The sequence below is a fragment of the Brassica napus genome (assembly GCF_020379485.1).
Source record: "Brassica napus cultivar Da-Ae chromosome C7 unlocalized genomic scaffold, Da-Ae chrC07_Random_17, whole genome shotgun sequence".
Classification (NCBI taxonomy): domain Eukaryota; kingdom Viridiplantae; phylum Streptophyta; class Magnoliopsida; order Brassicales; family Brassicaceae; genus Brassica; species Brassica napus.
Window position 1 is genome coordinate 1 of NW_026014327.1, and position 21,457 is coordinate 21,457.

At 39.1% G+C, this 21,457-nt stretch overlaps 6 protein-coding genes across 7 annotated transcripts; 4 read left to right on the top strand and 2 right to left on the bottom strand.

Annotated features, from left to right (window-relative positions):
* The first annotated feature begins 128 nt into the window (after positions 1 to 128).
* Positions 129 to 1,921, top strand: LOC125594974 (katanin p80 WD40 repeat-containing subunit B1 homolog KTN80.4-like). The gene is made up of 7 exons (XM_048770956.1): positions 129 to 255; positions 457 to 590; positions 701 to 775; positions 871 to 983; positions 1,071 to 1,187; positions 1,278 to 1,346; positions 1,436 to 1,921. The coding sequence occupies exons 2-7, from the start codon at positions 564 to 566 to the stop codon at positions 1,500 to 1,502; spliced, it is 468 nt and encodes a 155-aa protein (XP_048626913.1). The 5' UTR covers positions 129 to 255; positions 457 to 563; the 3' UTR covers positions 1,503 to 1,921.
* Positions 1,922 to 5,093: 3,172 nt separating this feature from the next.
* Positions 5,094 to 6,671, top strand: LOC125594973 (high mobility group B protein 7-like). Of its 2 annotated transcripts, none has more exons than XM_048770955.1 (7): positions 5,094 to 5,524; positions 5,648 to 5,718; positions 5,813 to 5,858; positions 5,949 to 6,003; positions 6,068 to 6,112; positions 6,207 to 6,290; positions 6,389 to 6,671. In XM_048770955.1, the coding sequence occupies exons 1-7, from the start codon at positions 5,307 to 5,309 to the stop codon at positions 6,497 to 6,499; spliced, it is 630 nt and encodes a 209-aa protein (XP_048626912.1). In that variant the 5' UTR covers positions 5,094 to 5,306; the 3' UTR covers positions 6,500 to 6,671. The 2 variants fall into 2 exon arrangements, with proteins under 2 accessions (XP_048626912.1, XP_048626911.1); XM_048770954.1 differs by having other exon boundaries at positions 5,331 to 5,524; positions 6,386 to 6,671.
* An 89-nt stretch (positions 6,672 to 6,760) lies between these two features.
* LOC125594972 (DNA damage-repair/toleration protein DRT100-like) lies at positions 6,761 to 9,002 on the bottom strand. Its single transcript, XM_048770953.1, has one exon. The coding sequence runs from the start codon at positions 8,733 to 8,735 to the stop codon at positions 6,972 to 6,974; it is 1,764 nt and encodes a 587-aa protein (XP_048626910.1). The 5' UTR covers positions 8,736 to 9,002; the 3' UTR covers positions 6,761 to 6,971.
* Positions 9,003 to 11,785: 2,783 nt separating this feature from the next.
* LOC106439883 (mitochondrial intermembrane space import and assembly protein 40 homolog) lies at positions 11,786 to 13,150 on the top strand. The gene is made up of 4 exons (XM_013881423.3): positions 11,786 to 12,170; positions 12,421 to 12,458; positions 12,542 to 12,667; positions 12,736 to 13,150. The coding sequence occupies exons 1-4, from the start codon at positions 12,041 to 12,043 to the stop codon at positions 12,934 to 12,936; spliced, it is 495 nt and encodes a 164-aa protein (XP_013736877.1). The 5' UTR covers positions 11,786 to 12,040; the 3' UTR covers positions 12,937 to 13,150.
* A 99-nt stretch (positions 13,151 to 13,249) lies between these two features.
* Positions 13,250 to 17,028, top strand: BNAC07G30850D. The gene is made up of 10 exons (XM_048770951.1): positions 13,250 to 13,614; positions 13,723 to 13,957; positions 14,032 to 14,118; positions 14,217 to 14,386; positions 14,818 to 14,957; positions 15,123 to 15,294; positions 15,409 to 16,000; positions 16,083 to 16,195; positions 16,334 to 16,577; positions 16,666 to 17,028. Exons 1-10 carry the CDS (start codon positions 13,412 to 13,414, stop codon positions 16,891 to 16,893), a joined length of 2,184 nt encoding a protein of 727 aa, XP_048626908.1. The 5' UTR covers positions 13,250 to 13,411; the 3' UTR covers positions 16,894 to 17,028.
* A 178-nt stretch (positions 17,029 to 17,206) lies between these two features.
* LOC125594975 lies at positions 17,207 to 17,653 on the bottom strand. Its single transcript, XM_048770959.1, has one exon. The coding sequence runs from the start codon at positions 17,651 to 17,653 to the stop codon at positions 17,207 to 17,209; it is 447 nt and encodes a 148-aa protein (XP_048626916.1).
* Positions 17,654 to 21,457: the final 3,804 nt, after the last annotated feature.

The following is a 21,457-nucleotide window of genomic DNA, read 5'->3' on the forward strand; positions in this document are numbered from 1 at the left end:
TTTGGTAAGCCACAAACAAGTAGAGAACCAAGTCCACTGAAAGTCGAAAAGGAGGTAAATATTCCGATCCAGCTTTCACCTTCTTAGTGAAAATGTTGTGGTCCCCTTACTCATGTGTCTTACCACATCAGGAAGATTCCAGTCACTCGTCATAAATAGGGAGAGAGAGGAAGATTTTCCAACTTCGAGGGTCCTGTTTCTAATTTTCCGGGTGGAGGAAATGCGGCGGCTCCTAACATCCACCCTTCAAATATGGTAATAGCCTTAAACTCTTTCTGCTTTCAGGTTGAGATCTTTGATGCTATAACACACTTAACTGTAAAGTAACGAACAAAGGCGTAGCTACTTTTTCTTCTTTATTCAATCTCACATGTTACTGCCTTCAGGGCATCTTAATAGACATACATATTCCTCCGAGATCCAGGCATAATAGATATTGTATTTCCTTCCATGTAGTTCAAGCAGAGAGGAAACCATATGCCAGTTGAACAAGGGATCGAGTCTCCTTCTGAAGATAATATTGTTGAAGACATAATGGGAAGCACGATCAATTTGTCAGCTCTATGCAGTCTCGTTTGGCTAAGTTACAGGTAACATGAAAGCAGTCCAAGTTGTGATAATGTTGTTGGCTCTTTCCTAATTAGGAATTGGAAAGGCCTCTAGTTTTTTTCTTTGCTAAATTGTTTTACCCAATTTGCAGGTAGTTCGTAGATACTGGGAAAGAAATGATGTTAAGAACACGATAGGTTCGATGGAGAAGATGGCTGATAATGCTGTAAGTTTCCCTCTATTTCTACTACTAATAGAGTTATTATCCGAGAAAAAGATTAGCAGCTCAAGCAACTCTTCTTATTCATTTTTGTTTTACAGGTTACTGCGGATGTGCTGAGTATAATAACCGAGAGAAATGAGATTATGACACTGGATACTTGTACCTCCCTTCTTCCCATTCTGGCAGCTCTTCTAGCAAGTGACATGGATCAGTAAGCCTTAACAGAGTTGAATCTTTACGAACATAGATACAATACATTTGCGGTTTGCGTTCTAACGATACAATATTTTATATTTAGGCATTTGAACGTTTCCCTGGATTTGCTGCTTAAGCTGGTTAGAATGTACGGGTCACCAATTTACTCATCACTGTCCGCTCCAGCATCTGTTGGTGTGGATATCGAAGCCGAGCAAAGGTTGGCTTGGTTTTTAAACCTTATCTCTGCCATCATGTATCTTAATATCGATAGCATACTCTCATGGAAACATGTTTGACTGCTATGTAGGATTGAGCGCTACAGTCGTTGCTTTGTGGAGCTAGAGAAAGTTAAAGCCTGCCTTCCCTCGCTGTCAAGGTAAAAAACCTCATAATCTAGTGAAACGTGAAGGTTTCATAGTTTTCTCATTAATGATGATGTAACCATCTATGTTGGGCTTTGTGTAGAAGAGGAGGTTTGGTGGCCAAGTCTGTGCTTGAACTCAACTTAGCATTTCAGGAAGTTTCATCATAATCACTCCGAACTCCAGAAAAGCACAGAGCAAAGCCCATCTTCTTAGTGGCATCGTCCCAAGTCCTGTGCTTGTTTTTTTTTAAATGTGGATTTGGTTCCAAAGGGGAGTCTAACAAAAAAAAAAACTAAAGCTGATGCTACTCTCTTACTAAGTTAACCAAAAGAGTTTGGAAGGCTATAGATTCACTCCCGAGTTGGCTGCTTCCGGTGGCCACTCCATGACTTTTTATCACCCAGTTACTAATCTTTGTCTTTGCTTTGGGGAAGTGTATTGCTCTAACTATGGTGTGTGTAGAGAGAGCCGTATGGGCTGTGTATTGCTCTCCTAGTTCTTATATGAATACTAAAAATATCTGCTCTTTAGAAATAGACATGTTCAGTGTTCTTCTCTCAACTCAGCAATAGATTTTTTTTTTTAATGGTTCTTGGATTTGATCTACTGTCATCAATCATATGTTCTACGTTCTTAATTTATGAGCCTGCCATCAGTTTGTGACCAATCAAAGGGATTTAATTCAAATCCTAAATGAGTGACTAAAACTTCTTCAATTTTGAAGAGAGAGTTCTTAACTATAACCACCATTAATGCAATCTGTTACATTTGATGATCACCGAGAAATATTTTACTGCAATTATTTAAAACTAAGGTAGGTAAAGAGGCCAAATAAAAATGTACAACATCTATAGATAAGATGAAGAAGAAAGAATAACTTATGGAAACTTAAAAGACATAATAAAACAAAACATGGAAGAGAAAGGACAGACTCTAGAAACTGCAATGAACCAAACAGACTAGAGATTACTTGAGGAAACGAAATTGCCAAAACGATGTAACGGAATTGTCACCAACTACCTAATAAAAACAAAACAATTTATTTCAACATTTTTTTTGTTCTGATATAGTTTTAGAAAAAATGGAGAAAATGAAAATGACAGTGAAGAGTAGTAGCAAATCCCATGCCTCTGCTCTGAGCTACGTTAAGAGACAACGACCATACAGTCTTTTTTTTGCTGTACAACTTACTCTTCTTCACATTCTAAAGATCCTCCCCTTATTTTCCGAGGCCAAAACTGGTCACTTTCTTTTGTCTCTTTTGTAGATTTAGATTCTCTTCTTGGATCTTTATTCTTATATATCGACCAGAAAATCTAAGCTTGGTTAATTATCTCGAATGTACTTCTCTTGATTATTAACACATACGATTGGTGAGACCAAAACTACATCCATTTAATTAGTCTTTCTTTGGGTCAAGACGTAAATTATCTTTACCGGCGACTCAAGATGCATGTATATGTGTAATGGATGGATGAAGTAGATGTGTAATGACTCAAGGTTTACATTATGGCGAACACTCTTATATGTCAATAATAAACTCCCACCTTTGCTACAGTGTCTGGTGAAACTGTATAGTCTAAGCAATAAAACATATGCATGTGATGATGCCAACAAATTAATCACATGATATGTAGCCATGAAGTAAATATTGAAGAAAACAAAATTCGAACAAAAAAGTCACAAATTAATTAACAAAAACTAAACAATGTAATATAACAAAAAAAAAATCGAAAATTTAAATGCAAAACAACAATTTGTAATCTCAGGTTAATTATGTGAGAGTCGGTTGGTTAAAAAGTATATAACTATAGTGTTTTTAGATATCAAGAGAGTATTGTAGTCTGAGATGGTTGTGCAGCTGATAATAAATAGTTGGTCTGGTCGCATGGAACTATTTAACTACAAGCAAATTTTACCCACTCTTCTATATGATTGCCTACTTCTTATCGCCGATTTTTAACTACAAGCAAATTTTACCCACTCTTCTATATGATTGCCTACTTCTTATCGCCGATTTTTACTGTTTGGTGGATTACTGTTAGACGGTTAAAAAATAAATACAAACATCAGAAGATTATTTATAGATAAAAGGTGTACACGTGTAAATGTATAATCAAAATATATCTAAAATTAAAAATTGAGAGGTCAACATCAATGCTTCTCCTTGGTACAACTCTACAAACAAAGACAGAGATACTGCTTTTATAAGTAGTCTTCCTTCTCCACAACTGACTTTATTCACTTCACACTCTTTTAGCTTTGCAGCTCTCTCTCTCTCTCTCTCTCATTTCTCACTTTCTACCAAAAAGGAGGAAAGCAGAAGAAAAATGGGATGCATAATGGTAATGGAGCTAGGGAAGAAGGAGAAGAAGCTAATGAGAAGTATTTTATGGAGAATCAGAAGAGAGATTAAGAAGATGAAGAAGAAGATGAAATCCCCAAGAGACAAGAACAAGAAGCAGACAAGTTTCAACTACGATCCTCTTAGCTATTCTCTTAACTTTGATTCTCTTTAAACCTAAAATATGTCTTGTTGCTGTTTGTTTATTTCAAAATCAGTTTGTGCGATATAATGTATGTTTCTAATGCCATGTCTGTTGTCTATGCTACTATGTATTAGCCTATCGGGTTATTATTAACAGCTTTTTAAGTTGATTATCTTCCACAAAGCTAATATTTAACGTGAGATATCACTAATATCTATCGTTTTAAAAAGAAGAAAATAGTTTTGTAGTTTGAATTTAGTTATAGTTCTATAAAATCTTCTTTCTTGCAGATAGAGGTAAAAAGTTAGTCTATAATCTCCCAATGATATCATACACTGTAGAAAACACAGAAGAGAGAGAGAGAGAGAGAGACTACAACTAATCACCTATCTAATCATTTTGACGCAAGATTCTTTTAATCAGTAGATAATATATATTATATACTGTGAAAATGAAGAGAAAGTTAAGATGATGAAACCTTTAGATATTCCGCAAACCCAATCATAACTTGGATTTATAAATTTTTACTATAATCGGCTTCCTAGTCTTAAGTATTTAAATGTGTATATATTTGTTTTACTATAAAGTCTTAAAACTATACACAAAAAGAAAAGGAAGATTTGAAAGATGGAGAGAGAAGGATGTGAGATTCTCTGAGAGGAGGGGCACAGGAAGCAAGAAGTGAGTGAGGGTAAATTCACCTTCCCATCACCCTAAAACCCTAAAAGTCTTTTCAGCTCTGCAACACCCCCACATGCCTATATCTCTCTCTCTCTATTCCCTAGCCTTTCTGAATCTCTTAACTTTTACCGTTAGGCACCCACTGTCCCGTAATTTTACTATTATCTTAATCACAATTACTTTGGATGAGTCCTTGCATAAAAAAAACTCTTCCATCTGAAGTGTATTCGGGGTCTTTCGCCTGAACATGCAAGGCATCAGATGAAAATTATATTCCTCTCTATATATTTTCTTGGGAGTTAACTTATATACACTTTATATTGGGCCGGACCATTATTTTGTTTCATGCTAATTAGTCAAGGACCATTTGAATATACTTTATTAATGGGCATACTGGAATATCTAGCTATAAATGGGCCATACGGCCCAAATAACTTAAACCGAAAAACCCTAATAAATAAACAAAGAAATCGAGGCCGCGAAGATACGGGGATGATAGGTGTTGGCTGAGTGTGAATGCTCTACACAGTCTCTAGAGCAATAAAATCAAAGTAATCAGGCTTTATTAATAAAAACTAAAGTTAGAGCCTAAAATATTTAAAAGAAAATATAATGGATCTAGAAATCAATTTTTCTACAATGCTTTTAAACCTACAACAATAAAATTTAAAGTTAAAGCCACAAAATCTACCGCTTAAATCTTAAAGCAAACAACCGAAAGCTACAGCCTCTACCAATCAAACCCGTACTCACATCGGACGACAGCAGAAAGCGAATCTAGACCGTTTATTATCATCGCGTATGCAAAACGAACGGTGGATTAGATCAACAGCTAATAAAAAAAGGAAATCGCGGGAGTATATAAGCGCCACAAAACAAGTTTCGTTTCTGAAACTTTCTCATCGATTCGATTCCTCGGAGAGATTTGTTATCCTAACTTCCGATCGAGATAAGAAAGAGATGACCAACAGCAACAACACCTTACTTCGCCCCAAATTCGTCAGCTCTTTCGCTATATGGTTACTCTCTCAATCTACGATCTAATTTTGATTCGGATTTTACGTTTCGATCGAAGGTTTGGTTGTTTTAGTTTAGGGTTTAGGTTTCTCACAATTTTTAGTTTAATATTTAAACGATTACAGTGAAGGATGCAACGAGAAAGTAACTGTTAAGTATAAATATATGCACAAGTGCAACCTCGACGCCAAAATCGGTAAATCTAATCTCTTTCGTTTTCCTCGCGTTTGCGTTTCTCATCGATCGTCTCTTTAATCGCTTTTTTTTTTATTGCGTCTCTAATGAATCAGGAACTGAGGCTAAGAAGAAACCTCCTACCGCCTTTTATTTTTTCATGTAAATATTCTATCTTTTGATCACTTTTGTCTTCTCCTTTTATAATGAAAAAAAAGCTGATTTATTTTTTTTTCTTTTCGGCTTTTGCAGGAATGATTTCCGCGAAACTTACGAAGAAGAGAATCGATATGTTAACCTTAAGGATGTAAGACTGTACAACCCGAGCTTGTTGCATTCACTGGTTTTACAACATGACTATGCTGTTTTAGGTTCCAAAGCTTGGTGGTGAAATGTGGAAGTCTTTCCCTGAGGACGTGAGTCCTTTTTCCTGAGGAGTTTCATGTTGCCTATTTGCTTATTTATTATCTTCTTACTCTCTGTTTTTTTGTTCCTTGGTCCTTTTTTTAGGAGAAGAATGTTTATAGGGATAAAGCTGCTCAACTTATGGAAGAATATAACAAGTCGCTTGAGAGCGACGATGCTGATGATGTAGTATGTGTTTCTTTGCTTAAATGGTTTTGTCTTTCCTTATTTACATGGACTCTCGATTTCTAAGATGATGATATTGTGACTTTTTTTTCTTGGAGGAGGATGAGGAGAAGGAAGTTGATAACAAAGGAGATGCACCAAATGGTTGTCGAAACGGTAGAGGTAGAGGTAGAGGTAGAGGAAGACTTGTTCGGGGAGGTCGTGGTCGGTGAAGTGCGTTTGGCTAATAAGCATACATTGTCGATCAGGTCTTACCAAATACTTTTAATTCGGGCTGTTTCTATGCTTTTAATCAGAAGCTGTTTCAGTCTTCTCGTTTTATCTCGATGTATGATCTTTCATACCACTAAGTAACAGACTTTCATAAATGATGATTTCTATTTTTTTTAAAAAGGGGGTAAAGAACAAGAATGGGAGATTTTTGATGACTACTAGAACTGGAAGTTATTGTTTGGTTTACTCTGTTCTGCTGGTTGAATCAAAGTGATAATAATTTTATTTAGATTAAAACAGAATCACAGAGGTATAGAAGAAGTACAGATTAAAACAATAGGATAGGAAGTGAATAAGTAAAAAGACAAATAGAAGATATCATCTATTTTTTTTTGAAGAAAATGCGTAAAGGGATGGGATTAAGATCAAAGTCAGCGGTTGGACTGGCCACTTCAAAACATGTGTTTGTTTTCACTTCTCAGTCTTCATGCAAGGTGGTAACGGCTTGCCACACAAGCAAAGGTTGTGCAAATAAGCAGCTGCAGGAAAGATGTTGAATGGTCTTCCTTGTGGAATCAGTCCGCACAGTCTGTTAGCCCTGAAACTCGCATGTTTCACTGCCTTGATGTTCAACAAGCTATCTGGGATTCTTCCTGTAAGTGCATTGATCGAGAGGTCGAGCCAGTTCAGCTGGGCGAGCTGTCCTAAAGCTTGAGGTATGACTCCTGTGATGTGATTCCTTGAGATGTCTAGTCTCACAAGTTCAACAAGGTTTGATATTGAACTTGGGATTTGTCCGCCGATTTTGTTGCTCCCTATGTTGAGTACTTTGAGGTTCAAGCTCTCTGCGAAGTCAGGGATCCTCCCTGAGATTTGGTTGTTGGTGAGATGGATCTCTTCCAAGAACCGGCTTGTCTTGTTGTTTAAAAGGCTTGAAAGTGACCCTGCCACTAGATTTGAACTTAGATCAACGGAAGACACCCCTTCCGGCAACTTGAGCTTGGAGAGATCGAACCTGAGCTGGTTCTTTGAGAGCTTAAGTTTCTGAAGACTGGTCATGTTGGCGAGAAGAGCTGAAACATCACCTGTGAGAAAGTTTTCAGACAAGTCTAGCGAGATCACCTCGTGTGGTCTTGTTAGCTTCGGAAAGGTTCCTCTCAGTTTGCAACCAGCTAAGTTGATCTCCGTGAGTGGCTTGTCTCTGATCCAGCTTGGAACCGCTCCAAGATTAAGGTTGTTGTAGGAAAGATCTATCGACAGTAAAGAAGGAAATCCTCTGCCTACAACAACAGGCAGAGGATCAGAGAAATGGTTTCTGGAGAGATTGAGAGACCAGAGATTCTGCAGTCTTGTAATGGATGCTGGTATGTGACCAGTGAACTTGTTGCTGCTCAAGTCAAGGATAGAGAGCGACTGCAAATTGCTGATTCCGTCAGAGAGTGGCCCAGTCAGATCGTTTCGCTCCAACGACATGTCCTGAAGCTTCCCCAAGTTATAAACAGAAACTGGTATTCCCCCGGATAATCTGTTACTAGAGAGATGAAGAGTGGTTAGATCCCGAAACTGGCCTACGAAATCCGGGATTGGTCCAGACAACAAATTGAAGCTGAGATCAAGAATCTGAAGCTTGAGAAGGTTCTTGAACGCCACAGGGACTGGACCTGACAGAGAGTTTCGAGCCAAACTCATCGTAGAAAGGCTTCTCAAGCTCCCCAGACTCGCAGGGACAGCACCCGAGAAGCGGTTTCCAGCCAATGAAAGAGATTCCAGCATTGGAAGGTGGCCTAAGCCAGTAGGAACACTTCCGCGGAGAGAATTATCTTCGAGCGCGAGCTGGGTGAGACTAGTTAAGTTTGAGAAGCTGCTGGGAATCGAGCCGGTGATGAATTTGTTTCCACTAATGACCAAAACCAGGAGAGATCCGAGACTCCCCAGTGAAGGTGATAATGTGCCTTTCATGTAAAGAGTTGGTTCGGTCAAGGAGCTTTGCAGCACCAAGCTTGTGACTTTCCCTGTGGCTGGGTTGCATAGTACGCCTTCCCAGTCTCCATTGCAACAATCTTGGCCGACCCATGAAGACAGAACTCCGGTTGTGTCCTCGACGATGCTGGATTTGAAAGCGAGAAGTGCTGCTCTGTCTTGGCTTGAGCAGATTACTTGTGATGAGGAGTGAACAAGATTATGAAGAAGAGAAGAAACAAACAAGAGATTCAAAACCCATCTCAGGTTTTGCATTTTGGGAAAATGGGTTTCCGATCAGCTTAACGCAAAAGTGGTTAAAAATAAAGATTTGTGCTCGGACAAAAGAAACTGACAGGAGTTAACTTTGACTTGAATTTGGATAATAAAAAAAAAAAAAAAACTGTTTTATTATTGTTCCTTCGCTTAGACAAGAAGGTATAATGATCCATCCATAAAAAAAAATAAAGAAAGAAAAATGAATGAGCTGCAAAAAGTATTTTCTTTTCACTTTAATCAAACAATTGTTGGATTAAGTCTGGTTGGATCTAGAAAAATGATCCACCTTTATTTATAGCCTTGGTGAAAAAGAGTAAAATATTTGTTTTTTTGAAAATTTACCAAACAAGTCTTGAAGAGATTCACATGGAGAATTGTGACCGTTGGATGAATCACGAGGATCCTAGTTTCATTTCGAACGTTGGAGCGCAGATCAGTTTGAAAATTGTTTACACTCCTTTGTTTTTTACATTAGAAGTATTCTTCTTCTTTGTGTCCAAGCTCTCAAGAGGACATCATTAAATAAATTCATGTGAATTCGTGATATAGGCCACTGTTTGTCTCATGATAAAGTTATAATAAATCAACTATACAGTATAATTTTTCAAATAATGCTGTTAAATCAGGATTATATACCATCGGTTGAACGTAAAGTATTTGATCTATATGTTTATGTTCGTAACCATGTCTTAATGATATTGATAAAACCCAACACATGAAGATTCCTTTTCAAAAAAAAAAAAAAAAAAACACATGAAGATTCTTTTTGTCTGAAAGGGGAAATTAATAGACGATAACCAGATGACCATAGTTTAAATATCTTGTTATATATGTTGGTTGTAACTTGTAACAATCAATTCCTATTCTTATTTTATATTTGTTAAGAAAATAAATGAGAATTGATTACCCATTGAACACCAAACTTTTTTTAGCACTTGAGGATATAACTCTTTGATCGTTGAATATTCATAGCGATGTTACTTCTGCCAACCTGTTGATTTGTGATAAATGTACTTCATCACATCATAAGGCAATTTAAGATGGAAATTAGATATGGGTCGCTGAACTTACAAGTCAAAATTATTTTGAATAGTTATAGCTTATAGGCAATACTAGTTTTGGCAGCTCGTTGAATTGATATACATCTACTTTTATATGACAAATGAAGATGGAAATTAAAACATTAGATGTGGGTCGTCCAAACTTTAATATCAAAACCATCATTAAAGTAACACAAATCTCCACTACAATAACAGTTTCGGTCGAAGCTACAAAATTTATTTTTGTAACGACAATAACACAACTCCCAATCCCATCCATTATGTGGTCACCAGAGGCAGCTTTTCATTCACCAATAAAAATGCTAGAAAGTAATAACTCACTGTAAATCATTCAATAACAACTTGCTACATTATTGTTAATCTTTACTTACTTTCAAATATGAAAATTTACTCTATTCAAATCCTGTTACATATGATATTAGTATTATCCGTGATCAGTCAGTCTACTAGGGTTAACTTTTAACCAAAAATATGAATTCTTAATCATTTGGTGTATATATATACTGTTTTTATATTCTTAAATAATATTACATCATCAGTTTCGTCAAGGCGAGAGTAATACTAAATATGATTCTGTCGATAGCGAATCTAGAGAACACAAGCAAAATGGAAATATATGAATTTAATATTTTGAGAATTTGATTTTGAACTTTATTTGCTGTTCTTCGCTGTGTAAGGCTTTTGAGTTCATATTGTTTTTAATTATCTCTCTCTCAAGTGTATTTCAAAAGCGTCAATTGCGGCTTGATAACGGTCCGTGTAGGACATTACCAAGCATTATATAAATATACACACATTAAAATAATTTGTTGTGATTAATTTGAAAAGAAAAACTATTCATAACCTGCCGCATAGACATCGTAATCAACAACACAACATGTAAGTACGACAGTATGAGCCTCAAATGTGGTGGACGCCCACTGTTTTACATACTGCATGGACGTAACTAGGAACGGTTCGCTCTGATTAGGAGTTGATAAACCGGGTTTAGGAAACCGGTTCCAAGTTCTCTAAATCATTCAATTCCACATAATGAAATGGTTAAAGTTATATAAATGGTGTACTGGGATAGTGGTTTCGGCGCAAAAAATAGTTTTGTTGTGCGTCTAATTCAATTTTAGTTGGGAGGAATAATTTACGTTATATCATACTAGTTATTTATTAGTAACGGTTGGTTTCAGATTTTGAAAAAAATTAAAGAAACTTTTTCTTAATTAATAAAAATGGTTAAAATAATATTATTTGAATTGAAAAATGTTTCGTCTTATAAAATGGATAAACATTTCGTACTAACCCAAAATAATTAACGTTCAGAAAGGTATTAGGGATATATATCTCACATAGAGAATTATAATGGACCTTAAGTAATATATAAAGAGTTATGATCAATTCATCACCAATTGATTTTAAGTTGGAAACTCATAACAAACCCGAATCTAACAGGATATCAAAGCCAGATTCCTAAATACCCTAAACTCCTAATTAATATTAACCATTCCGATCAGATATAAAGATCGTATTAAACTCGCTCAACCGAGTATAAATATCCTAAAGTTCCGAGATTTCTGACCGATAAAAACCATTATCTCGAGGAGGATTATTAGGGATATATATCTCACATCGAAAATTCTAAAGGAACTTAAGTAATATATAAAGAGTTAGAATCAATCCACTGATCACCGATTAGTTTTACGCTAGAAGCCCCCGTGAATCGTGATAAACAACAAAAGGTGTTCGGAATTTTGAAACGCAGAGTAAAGTGTATGGACTTTGACAGCTAGAATCGACCATAGTGGGAGTCGTTACTCGTTAATAAGCCGAAAGGGTTGACAACAACAAAAAAAAAAGAAATCAAATTGGTGTGTTTCTGGGTTTTATATTAAAAAGTGTCTTGACCCTACTTCATGCTCGTTTGACAGCCTAAGCAAAGATTTAGAATCATTGTACTTCTGTTTCGCAGTTGTTTCTTGTTGATGAAATTGAACTTTTCTCTCTTTTTTCGGGGGGCCCTTTGGAAAATTAACAAGAGAAATTGAATCTTTCTTTCTTCTGCCCACCAAGAACCAAAAAGTTACCACAGAAACAAAAGAGCAGAGCTTTCGAACTCAAGCCCAATAGATCATAAAGCCCATATAATGATAATCTGGGCCATGTATAGATTCCATTTCATTTTTGCGGGATCTGATTCTCGTCGGCGGCTAACTTGGGAGGTTTTTGCTCAGACGGAGGAGAAAGGGAGAGATGGGTCAAGCTCAGAGTAACGACAACTCTGCCTCATCCACAACGCCGACGAGTAATACTCCTCCTCCTTCCACGAATCCGCCGCGGGATTCTGATGGCGATGATACTTCGATGGGGTCTCTCCTTGCAGGTTCGGCTTTCTATATCTCCATCGAAATGAATGTCTATATATTAGCTGAAAAGTCAATTATTTTTGTGAATTGTTTTAGTCTATGCTTTTGATTACCATTGAAATTGCCTTATTCTCAGTTTCTGTTCTTGTTTTAGCTCTCTGAGTACCATTTATAAGCTCTCTGAGTACCATTTATAAGCTCTTTGTAGTTTTTGTGTTCTTCTCTGAGTGATATTTGACATCCTTGTCCTCTCCATTAATATTACAGAAGCTGCAGCATTTGGTGAAGGTGACAATGAGAACGAGGTTAATCCTCCTACTCTCTCTTACTCTGTTTATTCGCAAGCTCTTTTCTGAGTTTTTTCTGACAAAGCACCAATTCCCATCAGTCGCTTGAAGCCAAGGCACAGAAAGCTCTCGATTGTCCTTGCATAGCTGATCTCCGCAATGGATCTTGCGGGTCTCAGTTCACTGAAGCGTTCCGTTGCTTTCTCATCAGCACTGCTGAAGAAAAGGTAAACCTTGCTACTAGATTGTTTAGGCTGATGGAACCAAGTGCTGACAAAACATTTGTTTGTTGCAGGGATCAGACTGTGTGCATCCATTCGTGGCCTTGCAAAAATGTGTCAAAGCCAACCCAAACGCATTCTCTAAAGAGGTTCTAGAGGACGAGAAAGAGACCGAGAGAAAGGAAGAGCAGCAGCAGCCTGTGCAGCAAGACCATAGAATCATCCCTCCTCTCTGGGCAAAGGACCCTCCTCGCAGTGGCAAATCCAAGCTTTAGAACCTCAACAACAGCACAAGAAGCTTATTCTTTCTCTCTTCTTTTGATTCTTCTTCTCTTACGAACAACAAAACTGAAGAAAGTAAAAGAATACATTGTGTGGCCGTTTGGTTTTTACTTTTTAGTTTACATTCTCATGTATGATCATCCAAAACGAATCGCTTATTCGGAAGCTCAACCGTTTGGTTTAATTCACAGAGCAACGTTTAGTTCAGTGCAATGATTTTTTTTTTGTTTTGGTCAACTATGACTAACCGGTTTAATTCGGTTTGATTTGAGATATTTAATTCATTCCAGTTTTGGATAAAAAGAACTGCAAAGCGTGCGTGGGTGATGAAGAATATCTCTCACAGTGCTCAATAGATACAGTTGCGTGACTCGCGAATCTGCGAAGCTTGCACTCAAAGGATAGGAAGAGAGAGGAGTTATCTGAGAGGCGTTCTAGGGTTACGATTCTGATCCGATTGATTGTGCGATGGAAGAAGACGGCGGCGATGCGAAAGTGGGAATGCTGGAGAGCTTCATGAGAAACCAGCAGAACTCTTTGAAATCCCTATTCCACCGCAAGAAATCCTCCGCCGGCCGTGACGGAGATGGTTCTCCGTCGCCTATCGCTTCCCCGAAACCTATCCCTCAGCTCTCGCTTCTCGCCAATTCCGTCGTCTCCCGCTGTTCAATGTACTTTCTCGAACACATTCCATATGATCTCCTAATTAGGTTTATACCGGCGATTGCATCTTCTAATTGATTGATTTAGGATTTGTTTTCGTGTTGCCGATTGTTCAGTATCCTCAAGATTCCAACGCAAGATTTGCAGCACCGATTTGATGTAGAGTTGCCTGAGAGTGTTAAGCAGCTCTTGACGTACGCGAGGAACTTTCTCGAGTTCTGCTCGTTTCAGGCTCTACATCAAGTAATGAAGCAGCCTAGTTACTTAAGTGATCAAGAGTTTCGTCAGCTCATGTTTGATATGATGCTTGCTTGGGAGACTCCCAGTGTCACTAGTGAGAATGAGAGCAAAGTGAGAACTCTATCTTGTTGATTTTTTAACTTATTTGGAACGATGATGCTTTATATCTTATTTTCCAATTTTAGGATGCAGTGTCTCCCTCCACGCAAGACTCTGAGGATGAGGACGGGTGGTCTCTGTTCTATTCAAGTCCCACATCTATGGCAATGCAGGTTATTTCCATCTTAAGACTTCTTTTGTTTATGCGTTAGTCAAATTTGGAAGGAACTAACAGGCTTTTTTTTTTTCTTCCTGAAAATATGCTTAACAGGTTGATGAGAAAAAGTCTGTTGGACAGGACGCCTTTGCAAGAATCGCTCCGGTTTGTCCTGCCATTGCAGATGCAATCACCGTACATAATCTTTTTGATGCACTGACTAGCTCTTCAGGCCACAGGCTTCATTTTCTCGTATATGACAAATACATCCGCACACTTGACAAGTATGAACTAACTACTGTTCTTAAAGTCCCTCATTTTGTTTTTCTGCATTTGTTGACTTGTTGCACCATCTGATAGTGTTATCAACCGTATTTTTCATGTCATTTTTTGTACTTAATTTCGCTTTACTTCTCTAGCATCGCTTTTGCTTTATTCTTACATCAAGCACACTCATGATTCCTTAGCTGGCAACATATAATGTCAAAAATTTATTGTTGCTTGTTAACTAATATTGAGTTGAAGATGAATTATACCGGTGGTTCAATCAGTGATATCAGAATAAGTATGAATCTTTTTGGATATCACGGGTCTGATTTAGAATGAGATCGATCCACAGAGAAACCATGTTTTCTTACATTTGATTGCGGATGTTTATTTCCTCCAAATATCTAGTTTCTCTTTTATTTTTCCTCACCCGTTTTCTATTTTGCAGAATTTACAAGGCTGCTAAAAGCTCTCTTGGACCTTCAGCTGCCAGTCTTCAGCTTGCCAAGGGGGAAATAGTTCTTGATATAGATGGTGGCAATCCTGTTTTACCAGTTTTCAAACACGTGGGCATCTCAGCATGGCCTGGTAAACTTCTGGAGATATCTTTGCATATATCACATTTTATTTATGCTGACCTTCTGAATTGGCAATAAAATCTACCTTAAGAAAAAGGAGAAAACCCGAAAATCGTGGTTTAAGTTGGTTGATTTTGTTTCCATTTTAACAAGTATCAAGCATTTCCTTTTGTAGGAAAACTGACACTTACCAACTGTGCCCTGTATTTTGATTCAATGGGTGGTGGTGATAAGCCCATGCGATATGATCTCACTGAAGACACAAAACAGGTCATCAAACCTGAGTTGACAGGGCCGTTGGGTGCTCGTATCTTTGATAAAGCCATCATGTACAAATCGATTATAGTGTACGTGTGCTGGTGAAATACAATGTTATTGCTCTCTTGTTTAATGACCATTCACAATATCTCGTACTCATGGATATATTATTCCTTTTGCGTTATCTTCTTTTGTATGTACAGGCCAGAGCCGGTATATTTTGAATTTACGGAGTTCAAAGGAAATGCTCGTCGAGACTACTGGTTGGGTATATGTCTGGAGATCCTTCGTGTGCAATGGTTCATTCGAAAATACAACTTTAAAGGGATTCAAAGATCAGAAATACTTGCAAGGGCAATCCTTGGCATATTCCGCTACCGTGCAATAAAGGAAGCTTTCCAAGTCTTCTCTTCTCAATACAAAACATTGCTTATATTCAACCTAGCAGAAAGCCTTCCTGGTGGAGATATGGTCTTAGAAGCTCTATACAGACGAGTTTCTCGCATAACCACCGATGTTCAGTCTGATGTCAGTTCTGTTCAGTATATGAAATGGCCCTCAAACTTATCTCCAGTCTCACTTATTTTGCTTGAGCACTTTGGATTGAATCTAGAAACTAGTACGAATATGGGTGAAGAAATGACAATCGTAGGGGATTTTTGTGTTGGGGAGACGAGTCCATTGGAGATAGCTCTGAAACAGTCCATCCTAGACACAGACAGAGCTGAAGCTGCTCAGGCGACTGTGGAACAAGTGAAAGTAGAAGGAATTGACACTAATGTTGCAGTAATGAAGGTATCACGAGATACTTTCTATTCATCTTTAACTTTTGTTTTTGGCTCCGTTGTTACTATATTAACCAATAATCTCATTGTAGGAACTATTACTCCCTTTCATCAAACTAGCCTTGCGTATAAAACTCTTAGCATCTTGGCAAGAGCCTTATAAATCGACAGTGTTCGTGATCTTGGTGAGCTATTTGATAATCAGGTAAGATTTCATCTTTATAAGACATGATGACAAAGGATGATAGAGTTCCGTCACATGATAACTCGTGAAAGTGATGATGCTATGTTTTGATCTGCTGTGTAAGTGTAATGACATCAACGATCTTCTTATGTTGTGAAGTGGGTGGATCGGTTTCATACTACCATTGGTATTAGTCCTGGCGGCTATGGTAATGCTATGGCGTAAGCAATTCAACAAAGGGAAAGAGCCAAAAGCCGTTCGAGTCAAAGCTCCACCGAGTAAAAACGCAGTGGAGCAGCTACTCCTACTACAAGACGCAGTCAGCCAATTTGAGTCGCTAATTCAAACCGTTAACGTTGGTCTCCTCAAAATAAGAGCCATTACTCTCGCAATTCTTCCTCAGGTATGATACTGTCATCAAAACATGATGACGATTAAGGTAAAATGTTGTCTGCGGCTAATATAACTCCCTCTGTTTGTATGTTTTACAGGCGACGGATACATCGGCTATATCGCTTGTGATTGTGGCAGTGATCTTGGCGGTTGTTCCGGTGAAGTACTTGTTAACGATGGCGTTTGTAGAGTGGTTCACGAGGGAAGTTGGGTGGAGGAAAGCGAGTAGTGACCGGTTAGAGAGGCGGGTCAGAGAATGGTGGTTTAGGGTACCAGCAGCTCCGGTTCAGCTCATGAGAGCCGATGAAAGCAAGAAGAAGAAATGATACTTGTCTCTCTCACGCACATTGTCTCTGTTTCATCATGCAGATGTTTTCTCTCGTTTTTTCCAGTAATTGTTCAGGTTTATTCGGAAATATGAAACACTTAAACTCGTTTCTTCAATGGAACCATTTGAGTTACTGCATTATGAGTATATATAATATATATATATATATTTTTTTGCAGAGTATGTGAATATCATTAGAAAATGAGAAGTTTTGTTTGTACAAAAAGTTTAAGCGGGCTAGCCCCTTTCTGACAAAAAAAGAAAAACAGAGAAAGACTACAAGGTACTAACTACTAGGTAGGTTAGTTTGATCACTCATACTTCAGCCAAAGTCTCATTAGGTTATTGAACTTTTTGTGGTTCTTCCTTGCAATGATGGAGTTACGGACGAGTCTATCAATCTTCTTGAAAGTATGCGACACCGGCGTTGAGATCGAGTTATGCAACCTGTTATTACGCTCCCACCAGAGTGAATAAACAGTCGCCTGAGCAGCTAACCGACGAAGCGTGAGGGGACATACATTGTCTTTCAAACCAAGCCAGTCCATAAATGCCGTCCTTGTGTGAAACCGGAACGGGTTATAGCCCAATCTGTGAAGGACTAGGACCCAGAGATGATCACTGAATTTACACCGCAGAAATAGATGGTCTCTGGACTCCAAGTATACATTGCAAACACAACAAGAATCTAGTGTGTTTACAGCCCATATAGCAATGCGCTCCCTTGTGGGAAGACGGTCGAGATGAGTCATCCACATCATGAATGCTTGACTTGGGATTGCTCCTTTGAACCAAACATTTTCAGTCCATGATTGTCGCTCTCGTCTGTTACGAATAGCTTCCCAGGTTAACTTTGTAGAGAAAGCCTCCAGAGCCACATTTTCCACTTCCCACTAACTTTGTAGAGAAAGCCTCCAGAGCCACATTTTCCACTTCCCAAACATAAGCATCCGAGACAGTAGAGATAGAGGGGATAGGTACCGTGCACAGATGAAGCTGAAGAGTCTCTGCAGCTGGTGATCTAGCGTGTCTGAGTTTCCATCCAACAGGTGTGCAAGCATCAGCAACTGTAGAATGAAGTGGAACACCAAGCGCTCGAGGACCCGAGGGACCTAGGAATGTGATGAGAGTTCCCAATGGAGTCCATTGATCATACCAGAAACTAGCCGTTCGCCCATTCCCAACCTTGCATCTTAGAAAACATTCTGCCGTAGTTCTCAGTTTTAGAATAGACTTCCAAATCCATGATCCTTGCTTTGCTTCATCTAGGCTCCAAAGACTGATAGCTTTCAAGCGGTGTTCTTTGCACCAGACCGCCCATAGAGATTCATTTTCTTGATATAGAAGCCAAATAAGCTTCAGATTCAGAGTTCTATTCCATAAAATAAAATCCCTTAATCCCAGTCCTCCTTCTTCTTTTGGGAGACAGCAGTTCGCCCATGAGACTCTTGCAGAGGCTCTAGTTGTGATGTTCCCATTCCACAAAAACCTACAGCATAAGGATTCCACTTGTTTGACACATCCTTTGGGCAGGAGGAAAGTGGAGAACCAGAAGTTAAGAATGCCATAGATCACAGAGGATATTAACTGTCTTCTACCCGCAAAAGATAAAGCTCTAGAGGACCAGGAGGAAAAGTGAGCTCTTAATTGGTCAAGCAATGGCCTGTAGTCACATATTCCGAGCTTCTTATGCATAAGAGGCAGACCCAAATACCTGACCGGGAGCGAGCCAACAGTGAAACCAATGCTGTTCATTTCAACAGATTCTACACTATTCAGTCCTGCAGTGTAAAGTTCTGTTTTGTTGCGATTCATATACAGACCTGACCAAGTTGCAAATCTCTCAAGGGTAGCTGATATGTGGCGGAGTGAACCGTATTCTCCATCGAAAAAAATCATGACTCATCAGCAAAAGCCAGGTGAGTAACAAGGGGGTTCGTTGCAGCTGGATGGTACCCTATCTGACCAGAGGCAAACTCCCTGTTGAGCAATTGAGAGAATACTTCCATGGCTAAAACAAAAAGGTACGGAGACAGAGGGTCGCCTTGCCTCAGATCCCTTGCTCCTTTGAAGTAACCACAGAGTTCTCCATTGATAGAAACCGAGAAGCGGGTTGTTGAAATGCACTGGTGGATCAGGTTCACAAAAGATGGGGGGAATCCAAGCGTTTGGAGGATCAGAATAATGAAATCCCAATTAACTGAGTCAAAAGCCTTCTTTAGGTCGACCTTCAGCATTGAGCGCTTAGAGATGCTCTTCCAGTTGTAGCCTTGGACTAGCTCCGTAGCCATAAGGACATTTTCAAGAAGTAATCTCCACGGAATAAATGCAGACTGGGCATTGGAGATAAACAAGGTAGGGCAAGTTTCAGACGTTCTGCAAGCAATTTAGAAACAGCTTTATAGACTGTGTTGCAGCAAGAGATCGGACGAAAGTCGGCTATACGGTTCGCATTAGTCTTCTTCGGATCAAGGAAAGGATTGTGGTATTCCATTGCTGAAGAAGATATCCTGACGAGAAGAACTCATGGACTGCGTCCATTACATCTCTGCCCACAGATTTCCAATTCCCTGTAAAGAATTCAGCCGGGTATCCATCTGGTCCATGTGACTTATTCTTCGGCATAGCGAAAAAGACCTCTTGGATAGCTGTATCAGTGACAGGTTCATTTATAATGTCCAGAATCGAGCTGTTGAGAGTGGTAGGTAGTAGGTTTGACAACTCAGAAACAACAGCAGTAGAACAAGTCTGATTTCCGCCCAACAAAGTTTCATAGTAACCGACAATGTGCTTCTCAATATCCTCTTTGGATTCTAACAGATTCCCACCATCATCTAGAAGACAAGAGATCAAGTTGATAGATTGCCTGGTCCTGAGAGAACGATGGTAGTAAGCCGAATCACAGTCCCCAAATCCCAACCAGTTAACTTTAGATCTTTGCTGGAGTAAAGAATCCTCAGCTCTAGCTAGAATACTCCATTTGTGGTGAGCTTCCTTCTCAGAGAGTGCAGCCTCAGGTGTCGGGTTATTTAGGGTCCGTAGTTGGCAAGCTAGGAGCTCATCAAAAGCCTCAACAACTCGCTTCTCCAGAAGAGAGTAATTGTCTCTGCTGAAAGATCTAATAACACTTTTAATCGCTTTCAGCTTCCTAGATACCATCAGCATCTTAGAACCCTCAAAAGGCAGAGCACGCCAGCACTCTCTGATGAGAATAGGGAAGTCTGGGTTCTGATTCAGCATACTAAAGAACTTGAAGGGTTTTTTCGGCTTTGAAGAGGTAGTATCGAGGAAGACGCAACATGGACTGTGATCGGAGATTCCTGGATCACCAAAGACACCTAGAGCATTTGGAAACATGGTCAGCCATTCATCGTTAACCATGATTCTGTCAAGCTTCTTGGACACAAGAGTAATGCCTTGTTTTTCGACCAAGTAAAAGAGTTTCCAATGCAAGCCAGGTCTGTAAGCTCAACTGAGGTTACACATTGCCCAAATTCTCTCATTCCTAGAGGGGAGGAGAAGCGGTCCGCTGAAGAGTGTTCATCAGCAAATAGAACTTGATTAAAGTCCCCCAATCCTGACCCTCCTACAGTTAGAGCCATAAACCATTGTTGCAGCAAATTCCAAGTTACTCAGGGGCAGCTTAACAATGCAAGAAATCGACTGGAGGGATTTGTGACAAACTGAGACAGCCACAGAAGGATGCCATAGTAACCAAATTTTTCCTAAATCCGAAAACTCGTATTAATTACATTCGTATCGCCATTCAGGGAAGACTCTGCTTATGATACACAAGGGCTTTATCCGGGTAGACGTGGGTCTCGACAAGACCACCAAAAAGAGGCTGGTACTTCTTCAGCCATTTCTTTATTCCGCGACGTTTTATTTTATCATTTATTCCTCTAATGTTCCAGCAAAAAATATCCATTAAAAGGTGGAAATCAGAGGTTTAAAGGGCCTCTGACCCTAGCTTTCCTTGCAGACTTCTTCATCCCTTTAGTAACCACATCGATGAAGCGAATTCTATATCAAGGGGATTATCTTCATCTTCATACTGACTATCAAACTTGAATCAGGCCAGAGTCGGAACTTGGAATGGAGTGACCAAATGAAACAGAGCCATTCAAATCAACGACAAGGAGATCCTTTCGGGCAGGGGCCTGAGTTTGCCCAGCTTGGCTTTCTTCGAGGTTTTCCGTTTGTTTCTTCAGAGCCTTTGCACTACCTCTACTTCTTTTGACTACAGAGCCAGAGGAGCCATTCCCTACCCATCTCTTTTTTTGAACAGACAGAGCATTACCAATTTGGACCCTGCTTCAATTGGATCCTTATCCTTCCGAGCCAGTGCGCAGACTACCTGGAGGACTGCTTCTTGACTAACTTGAGGCCAAGGAGGATAGCGACTTGATGAACCTAAATGCTTTCGAGAGTGTCTGCAAAGAGATCAGAGTTCGGGCAGTTCCTGAGTTTGCCAAGCTTGGCCATTCTTCGAGGTACCCCAACTTCAGCTTCTTTCTTCTTTCTTTCTTTTCTTCTTTTCTGTCTTGTTCTGCCAGAGCCAG